Source organism: Heliangelus exortis, chromosome 2 (genome assembly GCF_036169615.1).
Source record: "Heliangelus exortis chromosome 2, bHelExo1.hap1, whole genome shotgun sequence".
NCBI classification, from domain to species: Eukaryota; Metazoa; Chordata; class Aves; order Apodiformes; family Trochilidae; genus Heliangelus; species Heliangelus exortis.
The window spans coordinates 91,001,719-91,022,046 of record NC_092423.1 but is presented as its reverse complement, the minus strand read 5'-3'; the positions used below and the strand labels follow the sequence as shown (position 1 = coordinate 91,022,046).

The 20,328-nt window shown below is 42.8% G+C and overlaps 1 protein-coding gene across 1 annotated transcript in view; it reads left to right on the top strand.

Moving 5' to 3' along the window:
• The window catches only part of SCGN (secretagogin, EF-hand calcium binding protein), a 29,564-nt gene extending 16,764 nt beyond the window's left edge, over positions 1 to 12,800 (top strand). Inside the window, exons 7-11 of the mRNA XM_071736995.1 lie at positions 8,452 to 8,507; positions 9,924 to 9,969; positions 10,073 to 10,132; positions 10,756 to 10,824; positions 12,159 to 12,800. Coding sequence (XP_071593096.1) covers positions 8,452 to 8,507; positions 9,924 to 9,969; positions 10,073 to 10,132; positions 10,756 to 10,824; positions 12,159 to 12,287 — 360 coding nt within the window. The 3' untranslated portion in view covers positions 12,288 to 12,800. The remainder of the gene's footprint in view (positions 1 to 8,451; positions 8,508 to 9,923; positions 9,970 to 10,072; positions 10,133 to 10,755; positions 10,825 to 12,158) is intronic.
• Positions 12,801 to 20,328: the final 7,528 nt, after the last annotated feature.

Here is a 20,328-nt window from a genome sequence, read left to right as displayed (position 1 = left end):
GTTCCACTAGCAGCCATCCAGCATTGCAATTTTCTATATGATATTCAGACAGGATTGCATTGATTCCTGGAACAAAATCTGTGTTTGTACCTAAATAATAGCTTGGTATGCAAGCAAACCAAGGGGCTGCCCACGTACTTTTCAATCCCGTATGCATGGTGCATCTGCACCTAGAAATGTGACCCTTCACAGCAGGGGGTGAAAAACTGTACTATTACAGAAGATTGTAGATTTTTTCCATATTTATAGGACAGTGAAGGGAGAGGAATGCAAGCTAGAGAAATTATTTTCCAACTGGCAGAGCTTGAAAGCAATAAAACTCTATAAAATAGGGCTAGAAGTGAAACCATCTTCATAGTGCTTGCAGGTAGCAAATAGCTTTTATGCTACTTTTATGCTGCTCCATTAAGGTTTCTCCCTGGTGCATAATCTCTGGGTGCTGAGGAATAGGTGATATGAAGCTTGTAGACTGGGCAATTCATTTCCCCCAACTTCTTTTGCCTTCCGGTAATTTCCCAAGAAAGATCTGTGATTTCAGCTGCCCCAGTGCCAGTAGATATCAAGAAGCCTGGGGCTTAGAGCCAGCAGGTCTGGTTTCTGTTTCTCTGCTTTTTAAATAGATTGGCTGTGTGTCTTTGGTGAGGCAGTTTAGTCTCTATTTTACAGGATAAGAATTGATCTGGAAAAGGGATCCTTTGTATATCAGGGCAAATCTATGATCTGAAATGCAATCTGTCTTGTGAGGACAAAGTTTGCAAAGCCACAATGCCAAAAGAATCAGGGATGTGAATGGTTGTTAGAAAATGACAATATAGCAGCATTATTTTTGCCCTATGAATTTTTTTTCTATAAACTGAACATCAAGGAGGTTTACAAACACACCTGATGCCAGCAGCTAAGGCAGAGTGTGAAACTGTAATATGCATAATCTTACCCTGTGATATCCTACAGTTAAATAGAGGATATGATTTCTGTACATCATGGCAAAGTATCCACATGGACAGCACCTCTGTAGTAGCAGACACACTGCCCTAAGTGATTGCATGAAACTTACCTGAAGTAGGAGGGTGAAATTAGAAGGAGGAAAAAAAGATTCAGTCTTTCAGATTAAACAGAGAGAAGTGACTAGAGGAGCTAAGAGCAAAAATAAGATGTCAAGGCCCAGGGCAGTGAGAGCTCTTTGCTTTCTCTGCTTTCCACAGGGAGTGTGGAGCTGCTGAAGTGCAGAGTCCTGATGGGACCCTGACACCATCACCACTGACTGGGAAAACAGGGAGACATTTCATTGTCTCACATTTCATTGCTGAGGCTTTCACAACTTTCTGTTGTATCATTAGCAACCAGCAGCACCAAACCCTTTACTGCAGAGTGGAAATGCCTGTATTTTCCCCTTATCACTTTGTTCCTATCCTTTTCTCCATTTAGAGCAGAAGGTCTTCAGGACAAGGACCTGTTTCTGCTGCAAACAGCTACAGGGTCTCTCGGGGTGGCCCATCCATCCTATTTGCAGCTTTCAAGAGGCATTGTAGTAACATTCCCCTGCAATAAGCTGTGTCCCAGGGAGGTGTAAAGCCATCTGTCTCCACAGGACTTTACAGATCTCTGCCCCTTTTTTATACATCCACAGCCTGCTGCATACATCTTAAGCAGCTACTGATACACTGAGAGGATTCTAGACCCTTCCCGTTGATGGAGATAAAGAGGAATAGATATAAACAGTAATTTTAAAAAAGCTAGCCTAGCCATGAGGAGAAAAATAAATAAATAAGCAATTCATGATTCTGTACTGGGTATGTGCACCTTTAGATTGTGAGAGGTATAAGCAGGTATCATGCCAACCTGGCATGCTAAACACTTGCTGCCATGAATAATCTTACACCACATTAAAAAAAGCTGGGAAGATGCAGAAGATATTTCTTTTGGGAAAGATTGCCTGTCTTCAGAAAGAAACATCACTTTATCAGGTTGCTTAGAAGCCATTTCTTAAGAGGCTATTCTGTTTCCTTGTGACCTTGACGTGCACTCTTCAGAGACCACTGATACAGATCAGAGATTTGATGAGCAAGCGATGAACCCTTGGAAATAAAACACGTTGGCATCACAGAATCCCCATGAGCCTGCTAAATCAAATCTCAAAGAGTATTAGAGCCACTGGGGAAAGACAGAAAAGAAGAACACATGAATTCTCAAGACTCTTCATGAGGGAATTAAAGTAGCTACTCTGTGCTGTGGAAGCTCCTTTTCAGGCACAGTTCTTGCTATCTTTCATGCCCACATGTACATCTGCATTAAGTGTGTATTAATATTTATTTACATGCACCCACTTGCACGAGAAAGTACATGTGCAGTTCTGAACCCTTGAAAACAATCTGGGGGTTTGTAATCTTTCCTGGAGTGGTTGGCAGGAAGCAGATGCTTGGAGGCAGAGGCAAAGACCTGTATGGCTCTAAGCCTCTCCATGCCATTAGGAGATGCTCCAAGGGTCCTTCAGTGTGTGAAGGGGGACAGTCCAGGAGACAAGGTAGACATAGCTGAAAATGGAGGTTTTTAGGAGCGTGGTGTGAATATTCTGCCTTCCTGAAGTAACACAAGCTGGAGAAAGGAAAGCTTGCCCCTTAACTGCTCCATGATGAGAAGGAGGCTGTGGAGGACAAGAGCAGTACTAACAACCTTCCCCAGTCCTTTCCCACCTTCCCTCAGCCCCTGGAGACAAACTGCTATAAGGCTTCTGTGTTCTGGTCAAGTTTCAGCCCATGAACATCCAGCCCACATGTGTAGTTAACATTTTGCTGTGAGTGGCAGCTTCCGTACCTATGCATGCACATAGCTAGACTTGAGCAAAATATTGTAAGTGGATATGAACCAGATTGAAGACATAGCTTCTGATGAAATTAAGCATTTGTCTTCTTTTTCTTCTGCAAGAACAAAATTCTCAATCCTTTTTCATCTTGGCATATGTTATTACGTTGTTCATAGAAACACTGATAATTCATAGCTTCCTGACTAGGAGTATGCTACTTACAGTTTGCAATCCCAAATGTATGCAAGTCATGTGCAGGAAAAGTTCATTACTGAGGCAAACTTCAGCAAATTAAGTTATAAATACTGCTGAAACTGTCATACATGCAACACTGACGTTCATATTTTGCACTGCCTGATGTTGATAAGGTCAGATTGAGCATAAAAGCACCCTTTAATTATTGTATTTTAGCAAAAAGTACAGGATAAACTCCCCCTAAGGTAGCACACTATCTTTGCCTACCAGAAATTCTAAAGAGGTGTTAATGTAAGTGCAGTGACTTATAATTCAATAAGTATTAGTCATGAACTACAGCATTTGAAGGTCAATAGATGGAGGTGGCTGAGGATGAAATCTTAGCCCATAGAAGTCAATACAGAGCTTTCCAGCTATAATGATGCCAGGATTCTGCTGTACTTTCCTGCAAAGGTTTCCCTGGGGAACTGAGCTACATGCCCTGAGCACACAGCCTGCAGCTGAGAGCTCCTCTTCTCAGTGCAAAAGCTGACCTTTCCCTGAAGATGGTCTGTGCCTGTGCCTATGCATTATGGACAACCATAATGGGGGTACAGTGGGGGGATTTCTGATGCTTTCTTGGCTACTGCCTGTCCTCTCTGCAAGGACAGTATTTGAGGTTCAGGGTGGTCATTTCTTTGTCTGTGGAAGCCTGTCTGTGCTCAGTGCCAATGCTAGGGTACTTGTGTAGGGAAATGAAAATCAGAGCACAAAAAATCCAGGGGACTTAGCCCTATAAAACCTTACTGGCCTAGCTAGCTTATCTGTGTTAATGAAGTCTCTTATGGACACCAAAGAAATGATGTAGTAAAAGAAAGACAAATCTCTGTTGTATTGACAGAAGCCTAAGCAGAGTTTGTTATGTTTGCTAACACACTGACCAAACTTCCAAACACCCTGGAAATATGGTAGGACTGGTTGACTAAAGGAATTTTCCTCCTGCTGGTAGTTGTGGTCCCTGCTGGCATCCCTTCCAGGTGGCTCTGTAAGGATGCTGTGACACCCAAGACACTGCATTTCTAGTGATGCACTGACACTGCAGCCATCACATCTGCTAACCCCAGACACTGCTATGGGAGCTCCACCATCCCCAGAGAGCTTCCTCCTAACTTTGGGTGGGTGCAACTCCTCTTTTTGTTTTGCTGTATGTGATGAAGAGAGGACTCCTACAGCTGATGAACACAATGGAGGGAAATCTGCCTTCTGTGTCCCTTCTGGACTTGATCCCAGCAGTGCTGTCACCTCCAGTTTTGCAGAATACTTGCTATGGTGTAAGCCAGGGGAAGCAGAAGATCCCATTTAAGCTCAAACTTCATTTTGGAAGCCCAAAGTCAACAGAACTCAGGAGCCTGCCAGCTATTGAAAGCCCCAGCAGGTAACACCTTGGCCTTTTAGGAGCCAGAATACTCTTAAAAAACCTACAATAAACAACTTGTCTAGATTACAAAAGCAATCTGGTCAGGCAGAGCACTGAGCCTTTGTCCAGAGGGTGACTTGCTGGCCACAGGGCTCCCCTGTTGCTCTGCAGAAGCCTTTGTGTCCCCGTCCTTCCCCAAGGCAACCACGCATAGACAGTCCTGCAGCTTGGGTATGTCCCTGTCTATAGACACCCTCAACAACTTTGGTCCTCCCTGGACAATTTTAGTTATGGTTATAGGGTATAGTTTGTAGAGAGTAGGAAGTCAGCCAAGAGCCAACTCTTCCTGTGTCCCACCTGAGGGATAAAATATTTTATTAAACACAGAAAGCCAGTAGCCAGAGGTTTAAAAACAGTCCTTAGTGACTCCACTGATCATAGACCTACTTATCTTGGTTGTTTACTTCTCTCCTTATCTCCGTCATGGAAAATAATTCAAATTTATAATCTTATATATCTCTTCAAAGCACATGTGTGTTTGTGATATCCTGGTGCTTCCAGTGGCTTTCTTTACAACACCAGACTGGGGAAACAGAGATTTTTTCCTTTTGCTGTATTCAAAGCCAACGGCACTTTTGATTTTGCATTTTAAAAAGTGAAATGTAACAACTTTTCTGCAAACCCAGCTCTTATTTATGCTCTGTCTGCCTCAGAGTGGATGGACTGCATTCAGACAAATAGAATTAAGACTTCCCTGGCACTCTGCCATTAAAATGTTGGTGAGTTGATTGTGCAAATACTTTAAAACACGGCTTGGCTTGACAGTAAAATAAATGCATCATTTTATAAAGCATGCTGCTGGATGCAGCAAAGCTTTTATTAAACTGAGTGGTATTTAAACAAGCCAGATCTTATCCTTAACTGTGCTGAGAGGTTTCATATCATCCTGGCAGCATAAATATACCTTAAAAGAGCATAAACTGAAACACCATTAAGTTTAAAGTATCAAGATAGTGTGTAAAAGCAAAAGTTTAAATTGAAACGATCTCATAATAATTTCAAGTATCTGCTTCTCCCACGATGTAGGCTTTGTCACATGGAGTGAGTACCCTCTGGCATTCTTTGTGCACTTATGTACACAGCAAATCAGATCAATGCTTGAGGTTTGAAAGTTTAATTAATAAACATTTCCCCAGGCTTTTCCCAAGTACTGCAGCCCAAGATTGCCAAGTAGTGGGTATGCATGAGCTCCAGTTGTCCAGATAATAGGATTAGGTCTATCTTATTAGCTGTGGTACCTGAACTAATTCAGTGAACATTATTCCATCTTCCTTCCATGCTTTTCATCTTTCATGTGGCAGTCACTAAACAAAAATTAGCTCAGCCTCGCTTTCCAGACTTTTAGTTTCCCTCTGTTGACTTGTATGGACAATCAAAACATTGTGTGGGTTTGAAAATTTCATTTAGGATACTCATTATAGAAAAACTCAAAAATATTGAAAGCACACAGACTTTCCCTTGCTATTGCAAAAGCAGAGCTAAATAAGGGAGGTCAGAGAGGGAAGCTGGTTAGCTATAAGAAGACATAGTCAGCCACTGGAAGTTTAATGTTAAACTCAAAGATAGGGTGCAAACAAAGAAAATTGGCTGAGGATACTGGTTTTCATCAAGCCTTTCACTTAGGAACGTATTTATCTCTACAGTTAAAAGTGTTTCAATGGGGTATGGGTACTGCTGTAATATTGTAAAGGGTTCAGAAATGGACACCAGCTCAGAAAAGTGAAAATGAAAGCAGAAAGATTTTTCAAACCTAAGCCATCACCTGTAGTCTAACCTGTTTCATTAAGCTCTGTTTCATTTACAAGGCTCTTCAGCATCTCATGGCTGTTTTTGACCTTTGAAACCATGAAAACATGCTCCACAAAGAAGCATGCAGGACACCCAAAGTCCCAACACAAGAATAGCTTTGGTAGAGTGCTTGCTTATTTATTGTGTGGAAAAGGAGATGAGACTTGAGATGTTTCACTGAAAGAGAAACTTGTGGCTTGTCTCAGACAGGTCTATGTGAGATGAAACTTGGGCTTATGTCTGCCTCTTGGATTGGTAACCACCAGGTCTGTCCTGGTCCCAGAAACTGACATCACAGCCTTTATAGGCATTTATCAGTGAGCTTGTACAGACATGAGGACCCTGTGGTCACAGAGCTCAGTTTCTCCCAAAAGCTTGATATGTTTTCTTTTCTGAGTCATCAGAGGGAAAACCTAATCTGAGGCTCTGTTTGAATGTGTAGTCTGGGATGAAACACTGGTTCTTAGTCTCAGGAGTAATTCTGAGATGTGCAGAGAATGATAAGAAATAAAAAACACTTTCAGGGATTCAGAAGTGTGTAGGAGAATCTGATTGAAGTTCAAAGAGTGCTAAAGGTAGTAAGTTCTAGTGCACTTTGGTAAGAACATTTTATCTTTGCATGAAGAGAAGACATGGCCATGCTTTCAGGCAGAGCTGCCCTGATCTGAACAGCAGTCCTGGAGAGCCTCATGCCATGCTTGGCAGAGGCCATTGAAAAATGAAAGTGGCTTTCCTCGTGACACTTAGCATCCATGTGGCTCTCAGGATATGACTTCCAAAGATCTCAATATGAGCCTTCAAGCATTCATAGGAATGTTATGCTGTCTTTCAGTGGCAGGAAAAGCGAGCCTATAAAAAGTGCTCTTCAAAAATCCTACCCAAACCTCAGCAGTGAAAATCACACAGAATAATTCATGGAATAAAATCCTGTTGCAGAATCTTATCTAAAGGCAGTACAATAAAGGGTTACCATATGCTCACTGTCTTCAGTGTAAATGCCTGCCCTCCCAGCAAGAGGCAGGATGAGGCAGCTCTAAAGAAACAGGCACAGAATTCATGCCCCAGCTCCCTGAGAAATGGCAGCTCCCCAGGTGATACCTGTCCTCATGAACACAGAATCACAGAATCTTAGAATATTTTGGGTTCTGCCCCAGTTTCACTGTTGGGAAGGTTTCAGAACCTTCCCCTAGCTCTCTCCAGAGCTCTTGCAGGGTCAGACTGTGTCTTAGAGGATGGTCTTCTCCCTCTAAGCCTCATGAGATGAAGACTGGTACAGACATTCTCCAGCAAGTGTGCAATTAATTACACCAAAGACTTGTAGTGACCTGGTTACTGAGAACTATTAAATAATTAAACAAGATTCATGAATGTAAGAGTAAAGCCTATTCCATTACTGAGTATTTGTTAAAGAATGGCAACCCATCTTAGTAAAATATTAATCTTTTCACTCCCTACAACCTGGAATACATTTTTTTTTCTGGAGCCATGACTTCTTCTTGCAGTAAACATCTCTCCGTTTTCCCCTGAAACAGAATTTTATTTGTGCCTTGCAGAAAAGCACAGCACCATGATAAATAAATAAGTGAAAAAAATCTGGTGGTGACTCAGTGAAAAGATCGTATTAAGGAAAAGATAATATTAAGGAAAGCCTGATTTTTGTATTTGCACAGATTGATCTCTTGATGCTGGCAGCCTGAATCTTCTTCCCGGTCTTCAGGCTTTCCAACATCAGGTTTTAAGCCCACCAAAGCCTGCTGGCTTTAGCAGTGTAAAACCCCAACCTGAGTGTCTGTCAGCAGGTGGCATTTGCACCTCAGCCACTTGGTAGCCACAGCAACAGCCAAAGATAAGGATGAAGAAAACCTGGAGGTGTTAGGAATCCCCTCTCCTTTTTCAGCATTTTTTTTCAGGGGCCAATATTTAGTTTTTAAGGTGTTTGCTGGAGATCTGTCTTTATCAAGGTGGGAAGGAAGTGGTGTTGGTATTTGATTACTTGGGTTTTTGCTGTCAGAAAGCAGGAGGGTCTTGCTCTGTTCTTGTGCCAGCCTTGCACTTGGTGCTAGCAAAAGATGCCATCCTGCCTGGATTTCATACAAAGCACCTTAGGAATGCAGAGGTGAGGGCAAAGGGCAGAGCAAAATATATACTGGATTTTTTGGATATGTGCTCTCCTCATGCCTTATCTATTTTATCCTTTTCTTGATTTTTTTAGATGAAAATCTTTGACAAAAACAAAGATGGACGGCTGGACCTCAATGACCTAGCAAGGTAAGCTTTCATAATATTGATGGGGTTCAGCTCCTAATGGCAGATTGCTGATCTCCCTGTGGGGATGTGCATTTGAATGCTACCTCCTTTCAAAATGAAACCAGTACTCTGATGTAGGTATCCTGAGTCTCTAATGCAAGATCTCCATCACGATAATCTGAAAAACTAGAGCCCATGACACTGAGCAATGCCAGGATCAGTTTGAGACTCACCAGCCCTCTCTGGCATAGTCCATGATGCTCTTCAAGAGGTGATGAAGCAGCCAGTGGCACTGTTTCTCCAGAAGACTGGCAATCCTCTTCAGCAGGGTCACAGATGTGCATTTATTTCTTATCAGCATGCACGGCAGAGACTGCAAAGAGTTTTTGCTGCTTGTTTGAGGAATAAAAGTGCCACCACAAAGGAGTTTGCCAGTAGTGGAAAGAAAAGATTTGGGGAGACAAGGTGAAGACATTTGTGAGTGAAGCTGGGGACTCAGTCACTGGCCTTTGTCTCTTTTATGAGAGGCTTTTATGATTTTCACTACTGCATGCCAACAGAGTGTGCTTCTGTCTGCATATGAAATGACTAGATAGGATGTTAAATGTGCAGTCTTAAAACACTGGTTCAGGGGATGAGAGGAGACAGACACTGATTTCCCACTTTTTCTTTCTGCTTGGGATCACAGTGAATGCCAGCACAAATAATTGCAGTGCATGGCGTGGTTCACTTCAGCCACTGGATATTTGCAGAGAGAAATAAGGGCAGAATGGAGAATAAAGGGCATTGTTGCTGTGTTTTCCTCTTAAATACTGTTCCTTACTGCCCCACTACCCGGAGAAACTGAGACCCCCCCCCTCTGCTTTGAAAACACTTTCACCCCTCAAGCCCCCCATGTGCTCAGCATGCTCCGTGTCACAGGCTCTAAAGCCCTTGGAGTCTGGGGAGAGAAAAGCTTTTATCAATGTCATGAGGGGCTGTGGGAGGGAGGAGGGGAAAGGAGAGGAATTTGGCTTGTCTTGATGCTCAGGCCAGTATTACTTTGCCCTTCACTTTTACAACCACCAACAGAGAGAGATAAATTACTCTTCCCTTTAATGCAGTGCAGCAATCCAGTTCTGAGGCATCGTTGTCTGGTAGTTCTCACTTCAGAACCTGACCACCTCTGTTGAGCTGGACCACCAGAAGTGCCCTGGGAGAAGAAATAGTGATAAGAAACTCATTTGCAGGGAGCCAAAGGGTACCCACCATTCCCCATTAGACAGGGGGGGAGGCACGTGTTCCCGTAACAGCCCTCCCTAAAGAACCCCGTGGGCAATTTTCTTTTTTAAAGGTTCATAATCTAAAATCTCTTTGCTTTACAAAGCAGAAAAGTTTGTAATAGTCTGTGTGCAGATGATAAAGATGAAAGATCATAATTTAAATCTTTCCTTTCAGGATTCTGTCACTCCAGGAAAATTTCCTTCTTCAATTTAAAATGGATGTAAGTAGTGCTATTTTTTGATGCATCAGTCCCATCTCTCTAAGATAACCCAAGCACAAAATTCAATCTTTTTTTTTTATTTTCTCATCCTCTCTGCATGCAGGCTTGTAGCACAGAGGAAAGGAGGAGAGATTTTGAGAAGATCTTTGAACATTATGATGTTGTGAGTCCCAGAAACCTTTCCCTTATGGTCTTTAAATGATGCAGATGTAACATACATCACAGAGACTTCTTCCTCTATGTGGGTGCTGTGGGGGTCACTCAGGAGATGCAGCTGTACCCCAGCCCATGGGCCAGAAGGACCCATGGTAAGGTGGGGACAGAGGGGAGCAATGCTCAGAGACCTTGTGGTAAGGGATCCATTTTGAGTTTCTCCATCTTGATGGCCAGCACTGCCACATCACTCTGTAGGGGACACAAGGGCTGTAGAGGGGCTGGTGGCTTTAGGTCTTTCAATGTCTGACAGTTTGGGACCTGTCCCAGCACCAGCTTGAAAAATAAAACCCCTTCCAGTACTGAACGGAGAGTTATTTAGGGGTTTTGGACAAAACCACCTCACCACTTCCTCACAGCAGTTCAGTGACACTGCTGACAGACACACAGCTTGCTAAGGGTGGTGACCAGCAAGCCTCACAGAATGGTGGGAGATGTTGTTACCATTTGATTAGAGGAGACAATTAGAGAAAAAGGAAGAGATCTTAGAGCTGGTTGACTGTGTGAACCTACCAACTATTAAACGTATTTTTTTACTTACTGCAGCATTTTTGTGTTTCTTCCATATTTCAGAGTAAAACAGGAGCACTTGAAGGCCCAGAAGTGGATGGGTTTGTCAAAGACATGATGGAACTGGTCAAGGTAGCTCTTTATATCTTTTAATACCCTATATTTCTGAGAAGAAGGTGTTCATTTTGGTAGTTATCTAAACAGAGAGGGTAGGGAGATCACAGAGTCAAATCTTACTTAGATCGGTGGCAGAAATGAAAGTCACGGGCACAACATTTCACTGTAGAACATTTCACTCTGTCCCAGAAATTCTGCCTGACAAATTAGTAGACCTTCACTCAGCAACTGTATTCAAGAAAGGTCCATTCAGCATCACAAACTGTGTTGATATGGATTCATCATCAGACATTCTTTATCCTGTTTTCACTGGGGATATGGTCCTCATCAGCAGGACCTCATGGTTTGTTGGCTCATCACAGGGCTACACTTCAAAATTACTTGAGCTCTACCTCTAATCAAGAACACCATGCTCAGTGTGCCACCTGCTTCTTACAGACAGCAGAGCCCATCTGGACTGCATTACCCAGAGTTATCAGATGCAGCCCAAGATAGAGCTTTTGATGCAAATGTAGTCTGATCTTTGGCTCCCTTTGGGCCTGAGCTGTTACGTTTCCACTCAGTGTGACCTGACACAGGAATGCCTTTGCTCCCGTATCCATTTAGCAAAGAACAGAAACTGCAGCTGCATGCTGAGGGCTGCATGGGTGTGTTATGGCCAGGATGCAATATGGGGAATGGTGTGAAGATGGGCAGGAGGTTGGATCTGTGCTCTGCTCGTGTATGTCCAAAGCAGTGAAAGCTGCACTTTCCCTCAGGGGCTTCATCTTCATCTCCCTTGGGCACCGCAAGCTCAGTGTGTGAATTTGATCTCCTGAGGAAGTGGGAAGAAGGGGAAGCCTCAGAGCATTAAAAGCACACAGAGATAATGTAGCCTAGAAATGACACTTAGCATTCATTTTATCTGCTAAAGGTATTTTGAAGCTGCTGACTAGCCTGTAAAATAGCAGCCTGCCAACAGAAATGCCACATTGCTTCTCATGTAGCAGGCTTGACAGGAAACCAGACAAAGGCACAAGACCAGTAATGTAATGATTTTTATTGCATACCTTTCTACAGACTTTTGTTGATACAGATCACATACTGATGGCCTTGACTGAGCACAAAAATCATGTTACATTTTCTTGCAGTTGCTCACAGTCCCATACTCTTAACCAAATCCCTTCTGGCTTTTCAGGGTCCCCCTTCCCCATTCCCTGTTCATTTTCCCACTGGATATGAGCTGACATGGAACTGTCCCGTTCAGTCACTCCCCCTTGGGTGGGTTTCCCTGCCACTAATATTTTACAAGGCTGGGGAAACCCAGAGCTGTTTTCTCTTTCAGAACCATTTTTTTCCTTTGCCCACAGCCTAGCATTAGCGGGGTGGACCTGGACAAGTTCCGCCAGATCCTGCTCAACCACTGCGATGTCAACAAGGATGGGAAAATTCAGAAATCTGAGCTGGCTTTGTGTCTTGGGCTTAAAATAAACCCGTAGCTGGGACAGTGCTTGTGGTTGTGTTTCCCTTGTGAGATTTGCCTGCTGCTCCTTGTAGAAGTGTTTCTGTGGTGCCACAGGAGTGGTGGGGAGCAAGGGCATGGAGCTGCCAGGCTGGCAAGGGGCTGCAGGAAGAGGTGGCAGAGGGGGATGCCCAGTGAGGGCCTCCCTGCTCCAACACTCCCTTTGTGGTGTTTGCTTGCCACCACCACCACCGCTGGGTCCCCTTAACAATGTCTCTGCCCACAAGCAGAGCAGCAGCTCAGAAAAGGGGTTGCTGTTCTCCTCCTCCCCCCACAAAATGCTGGCCTGCCCCATCCCCTTGGGTGGGGACAAGAATCTCCTGGAAAATGTCCCACCAGTGCCCTCAGCATGCAGCTCCTAGGTTTTCCTGGTGGCCACCTTGTGTGTGAAGTCATTAGTTTGGTGAGCATCGTGCTTTGTTTGTGCTTTCAAAACATTGGATGGATGGCAGTGTATTTGTGCAGAAATAAAGAGTGGCAGTAACAGAAATTCAGTACGCTTGGAGTTCATGTGTTACGTGCAGAAAGCCATCTGCCACAGGCTGGCAGACCTTACGTAGGAGCCATTTCATGTAAAACAGACCAAATGGCAAGAGGTTCCGTGATGCCTCTCAGCTGTGGGGTTTCAGTCTGCCAGGAAGTGAAATACGGTAGATCCTTCTCATGGGGAAAACACACAGCACAGGAATACCACCTCCAGGATGAAGCCAAGGAGTCCCATCACTTCTGAAGAAGTCTTTCTTCCAGCTCAAACTGAAACAATGTACAAGGTTTCCATAAACTGAAAAACTGAAAGGGCAGAAGTCTAATGAGAGCAAAGAGCTTAAGCACATGCTTTTTTCCTTTTTCTTTTTTTTTAATCCATAAGAGTTAGTAAATATTTGTTAACTTCTTTGAATTTAAAGCTAAAATCACTCCCGAGATTTGAGTGTAATCCTGAAGCCTAACAGCAACAGCAGCATTTCTGCCACATATTTCCATATTCCAAAGGCTTTGACTGCATCTTCAGAGAGTGCCACACCTCTCCTATCCTGCTCAAATAATTCCTCATTTCCAACGAGAAAACTGCAGATGAAAGGTTGTTGGCAAAACTCCCGTGCATTTCAGCATTTTCTTCTCCAGCAGATGAGAGACCCACACTTAACACTACAAGTGTCATTCTGGTTTTGCTCTTTGCACAAGGTAATATAGTGAAACACTAATTTTATACTAATTTTATTAATTTGTAAATATTAATCAGAAATTAATTGATTAATTTCAAGTTGAAATTAATTCAGGCAACACAGAGATTAAGATTCTGATTCAGTAAAGCTCTCAAGAACATACACAACTTGGGATTTTCACTGATAAGGTCACAGACCAAACAAATACGAAGTGAATGTTTCACCCCAGCACAGAACAAGGATTTTAAACTCCAAAACAGCTTTTTATCACTCTGGCAGCAATACAAATCACAACCAGAAGAAACAGAGCTTTGCAATGGTTCATAAAACCTATAAGCAAGGAATAAGACCTTAGCTGCAGCCCCCAAAAGCCATCAAGGATGTACTTTTACTCATGGCTACTTGCTCCCAATGGAAGGAAGAGTTGTGCTCAGGAGTGTGTGACAGCAGATAGAAAACCAGCAGAGAAATGACCTGGTAACAGGTCTATTCTGTTTCACCTCTGTTTAAGCATACTGATATCAGTAGAACTTTTAATCATTTATTAAAGTAAAAATTAAAAAATATCCATCCCTACCTCACCAAAAATACAACTTTTAATCTAAAATTAATATTTTAAAGACTGTATACAACCACAGTTCTTATGTCAGCAATTTTACAAGGTTTCCTCCATCTTTATTGAAACCTTATGCTTCTTATATCTCCTAAACCCAACCATTTTGAAATGTTAATCTCAGAGTGTATTTTCTTCTGTTGTACAAATTTGTGATTTTATTATTTTTTTTAAATACTGTTTGCTGAAGCCTTCCTCTCTGCGAGCTCACACAACGGGGTTTATTAGCTTGAGATAAATGAGTGCGTGGTCTTCAATGACATTACAGGAGCATTTTCAAAACATTGGCAAAAAGGAACTGGGGGTAGATGAAGAAAAGTTTATATAGAGCAGTCAGAAGAGAAGAAGAGATATGGGATTTTTAATGTTTGGTTTTCTTTGTTTGTTTGTTTGTCAAATTTAGTTCTGTATTCCCATGAGGACATTTTTTTCTGTCCAGAGCAGTGACTACAGGGCAGAACAGCCCTGTGTGCTCTCTTGTTTGCAGGGAGCACAGGGGAGAGCCATACCCCAGCAGGGCTCCAGCCCAAGTGAGCTGCAGGTCCCCTATAAGCAAAACAAAATGTCAGGGGATGCAGTGGGATCTGAGCCCACGTTACAAAGGTCAGCAAGGCAATTATCAATGTTATTGCAGGAGGCAGGCATTTTGAGACTTCCCACGGAGAAGATGTGTTCCTTGCTTGCAGAGATTTAAGGTTTTTTTTTTAAATCACTGTTTAAAGCACTTCAATAATGAATGAACTGTAAGGCTCTTTGGTCCCAGGGTGAGTTCATCCCTTTAAGCTTCTGTAGATATATAGATAAGCAATAGGTTTTGATGAAACATAGCTACTGGGCAAATTCCAAATTTGAAGTGTGTTTTAATGATGTGCAGTGCGGAGTCTCTTATGTACCAAAGCATGAGATACTTTTTCACATCTGAATGATTACACGAAAAGAAAAATACCAGTTTTGCATTAATTTTATGAAAACATCTTGCCTACAAAACTAAAAACATTTGTACACCATCATGCCTTCTTTGCTGTAAATATATAGAAGATATGCAAGGAAAGTTTGGGGTTGTTCAATCAGTACAACCTATGCCAACAAAACTGTTTTACTATCATATTGCTTAGGAGCCTGCATCTTGGTAACTAGCATTTATATGCTAAAAATGAGTGGAAAATGTTTGTTAAGGTATTTTCCCTTCATAATTTTGTGTTTTTATCTGGAAAACTGGGATTAAGGGTTCCCCAGTGTTCTATTTCTTCATAATACACAAATATACTGAAACAAATTTTTACTGACTTACATTCTCACACTTAATTGATACACTTCCAAAAGATATTTAGCTGCCACAAGCATTGTGGTCCCTATGCAAAGTACTCTCAAATCTGTTTGGGGTTTTTGGTTTTGTTTTTTTTTTTACTGGCTAACTGCTGGATTGGGAAATCAATGTGTGAATTTCCTTCAAAACAAAGCTCTTCCTTTGCCTTCCTCTTTGCTGTGAGATCATGCCCTTCTCTCTGTTCCTGCTCCCTGCTCATCTCAGCCCTTCTCATTTTTGGCACTTGACATAGCTTTTTTTCTGGATGACTTGCCATGACAACTTTGTTCAGGAGAAGCTGCCTCTGACAGGTTCAGTTGACTGTGTAGAACAGTTACCCATGAAAAATTAATATTTACAGGGTTTTTAGCTCAAATCCATCCCTCCTTTAAGTTCAATGGTTTTACTAGAAATGATGGTATAAAGGCACAATCTCTTTTCCCACCATTTGAACCTCAACAAGCTGCTTGTTCATCCCAAGCCATCACCATGGAGATCTGCCACAGGGATGCCAAATTTCCTGAGCAAGCCTCACAATCCCTAATTGCTTATGTGCCAGCTCATCCCTTGATTTGTGCAATTTTTTTCCACAGAATAAAATGAATGGAAATACACAACCTTGCCTCACTCTCCCCAGTCTGAACACACTCCATCAGTCTCACATTACGGACACCCAAACTGGAACCAGGTGAAATGTTTGCAAAGGGTAACATTTCAGCTTTGTCAGTGCTTCATCTTCAGTAAAAAATTTCTCTCCATTTATTCTCATAAAACTGCTTTAAACAACACGGGTGAACCTGCCTGCATGTCTTCTGAAGACCACTTTTTATTCCTACTGAAAGCTAAGAATCGAACATCAGCCCCAAAAAAGGACTTAGAGCATAGGAAACCAACACAATATTTTGATTAATCTGCTTTTCTGTTTGTGTGGCAAGAGAACAGTGTCAATATTAATGAAAACATTTGTGATTAATGTGGCCAACAAGACTATTAGAGAATCATCTGCTGCATTATAATAGGAACCCATAATGAGAAACACCTTAATTACAGCTATTATCTCTAAAAATGGCTGGGTTGCTCTTACATTGACCTGATTTGAAATAGAAAGCTACTGTTATGTAGGGAGATATTTAAAGAGCTTTGTTGTGTAATTACATAGGTTAAAGTAACTATAAGAGTAATTTTTGCATGAAGGCTACACTGACTGCTAATGAAAAGCTCTCATTTTCTGCCACCTGTATTTGCAGTAATTCCACAGAGAACTGTGCGTCATTTTAAGGAAGATTTGCACATGGGAAAAGGGGAATAAAAACCATACCATTATGAGAACAAATAAAGGAACCATTTACCTGATGCCAAGACACATTTACAGGGAGCTTCCATGGGCTTCCTGAGGTAAAATCATTTCTCTGCCCTCTCTTACTTTGGTGGAAACTACCAATTTTTAAAAGTTTGTCCCACAGCAACGTATCCTGCTACCTACTTGCTATATGCTCAGGCTTTATGCTGGCTTCAGGCATTGCCCTTCCTCTTGGGTTTGTTCCTTCAAATTTGCTGTTGTCCATAAAAAACACACTGTTGCTCTGCTGGGAACTTTGCATGAGTGATGGGAGAACAAGAAAGGATGTCTCTGGCCAAGAAAAATGGTCAGAGCAATGGCACACACAGTGCAGACAAATCCTCAGGCTGCATTTCTGGCATCCTCTGGTATCCCTCTGGATGAGCTGTTTCAGGAAAAAAATTATTTGATTTGATTTGATGGAGACATCACAGTCCAGGAGAGCTATTACTATGAGACAGCATGGCTGGGAATGGGTGTCTGCCCCAGTCTCAGAGAGGCCTGGTCTGGGGTCCTTACTCTCCGCAGCAACGTGGCTCTGAAGATCAAATTATTTCAACCTGCTCAGCCTTAACAGGGAAAAGGTCCTGTTATGGATGCTGAGAGCACATAACTTTATGTTCAAAATTACCAATCTTATTTTGGAAGAGTACTTGCAAGGGAGGAATGTAGCACCTGTGGTTAAGATGAGCCCTGGTTCATCTGGCAGACAGAGAGAGGGCAGCGAGTCGCTGCGGCTTAGGGGAAGAGCAGCAGCTTCTTCAGACACACCAACCAGATCATTGGGAAACCCAGGGATGGACATGGGGTTCAGGCCAATCCATTTTTCCATGCTTTCCTGCAAATGAAGGGGAGGCACACGATGGCTCAGATGACACACGGTGCTTGCCAAAGCTCCACGATAACTCAGTTGTGTGCTGAAGACCTAATTAGTGAGATTGTCAAAGGCAACTGTTTACTCTTTCCTGATGAGTAAATGTGAATATGAACATGGGCATTAAAAGGGACATTTCCTGGTCATTAAGCTGAGAGTGATCTGCTTGTGTTTGGGCTATATGGAAGATTATAAACAAATCAATAGATACTTCCATTTTTATCATAAGGCATAAAATGCTTATAAGCATGGCACACTACAAGGACCTTAAATGACTGATGCCATGACAGGATGGCATTTAGAGGCTTGTTCTAGAATTTCTGTAACCATTTCTGCATAATGCAGAGATGTTACCTTTTCTGCAAGGGTTTCTTTTTACATGTATGGAAGATCTATGAGCCTGACATTCACATAGCTCTGTTTTAAAAGCTAGAACTTGCCTCATTTTGAAAGTATCTTGCAGGTGTTATTTTTAGGTTCATACAAATTATAGCACATTTCTGACTCCTTCCTGCTTGCTGACTACAAAATTTAGCATGTGCTTTCCCAGGCCACCACTTTCACTTTCCTGCTGGTGGGATCCAGAAGTGCTGCTGCCAACACCTGGCATAAATCAGGCCACACAAGATCAAGCAGCTGGCATTAAAACCTATGAAATCTCTATTTTCCCCCTCTATCCTCTGTACTTCCCACCCCATCTTTTCTTCATTTTTTTCTTTTTAAAAGAAGCTGTAGGATTCTTGCTTTCATGCCTCCTGGGTCCAAAGCCTCTAGGCTACCACATCTGCTGGTTTGTTCTGCAATGCAGCCCAAAGCACTACATCTGTTTTTTTACTGTGATGATTCTGTTATTATTCTTCTGGAAAGCCAAGACTCTCCTTCATTATCCCAGTCTCAGGCTCCCGGGACATTCCCTGCAGCAGGAGCCTGAAAAAGCGGGAAGAAGCAAAAACAGAGACTGTACCCACCAGCCTGCTGCCAGAGGCCAGCAACATATGCCATGCCACCACTTTTTGCCTAAATTCACACCTTTTGGCACCTCTGTCAACTCTTCTTCAACTGCACGTGGGAGTTGCTTCTTGGGTGGTGGTTTAAACCTCACCAGAATCCTATCAGAGCTTGAGCTCAACAAAGCAGGGATGTGTTCAGCTTTTCAGCCCACATGGAAAAGGCCATGAGGGATAGTAAAGGAAATGGCTCTGAGGGATGCCTGAAGCTTTCCCCTCAACTTTCTTCTTTCCCTGTCTCAGAGGCTTTTGATGCTCTGCCACAAGCTTAAATATAAATTTTGTTGGCCACACTCTAGTTTTTAAGAGTCCCAGTGATCCTGCTGGATTTTTGCAGGCAGACTTGGGCTTGAGGAGGGGAAACCACATTGCTGACCATGTAAAAACCCTCAAAGCTGTGTGTGAGGGGATGCAGCAGAAGAACTGAGGAAATTCCTTTTACCTCAAAGCAAAACAGGGAAAGTACTCCAAGAGTGTTGAGGACATTTCATCTCAGCTGGAGGGAATTTGGAAATGAAGTTGCAAAATGCCTCTTACCCAAGCACAGAGTCCCACCAGGGCTTTCTGGAGAGTTGTTGGGAGCACAACAGGAGCAGGCAGCTAAGTAGCCAAGTCCCTGGCATCTGCCACATGACTTTTCCCTGATGCATGTTCTGTCAGTATCTGACAGAGGAGCACCAGCAGTGCATGACTGATGGCTCAGTGTTGCCCCCCTCCCAAGGGTAGGGCCAGCTCCCACCAGTGGGGTGATTTTTATGCTCTCTTGTCCTTCAAGTTTTCCCTGCAATTCATTATTCTTCTGTAAAATACACAATTCATTTACAGTTGATCTCTTTTTTGGTGGCGATTTTTGTCAATTCATCAGCTTTTCATTAAAAAAACAAACTAAGCCAAAACGTTACAATTCAGATCTAATGCCATAATAAAAGTGCAGAAATGTGTATCACTGCAGCATACAACACCTGCTGAACAGATAACAGCAATCTTCATGGAAGGATCAATTTGGGAAGCAACCAGCAAACAAAACAGAGCCCCACAACCTCATAGCCAAGCCTTAGTGACCAGAGGCAGCAGCAAGGCAGCACTGTGAGACGTAGCCCACTTTCCTGCACGATCCCACTCTGCTTGTGGGACATCCCTTGGTCAGGGGCACCTGGTGGGGCTGACACCTTGATGTCCAAGTGATCACAAGCCCAAAAATGTTAGCAGGTTTAGAGCCTGCTCAATTCTTGGGAAGTTTAACACTGTACTAATCCTGTGCCTGGGTCTGATAATGCCTCCATTTGCCTCTCAGGTGTTGCTCTTCCTGCCCCCCTGTACAATGCCTTTCCTTAGCTTTTCAAATAGATTTTCTTCTGCTTTTCTGATCTGTTGCTGCTCTACTTAAGGAGTCTTAAATCAGTTGGTGGCAACTACTGTGTCTGGAGGGTTTGGGGTTGAGCCATGGGTTATATGTGCTAACTGCTGCTCATGCCAAACACAGCTGGCTAACACCAGCATCACAGAATATACATGTTGGTTCATGAAACAGCCTGCAGAGAGGACATCTTGTTAGTTCTAGTGATTCTGGGACTGTACAGGAGGCTTCACAAAGTAGGCCATGCTGCAGGTATCTGCTCCATATGAAATGCCATGGACAATCTCTCCCTGAAACATCAGATGTTAAGCAGGGGCCATTCCCAGATGTCACAGAAATTCATCTATGGCCAGTGGTGT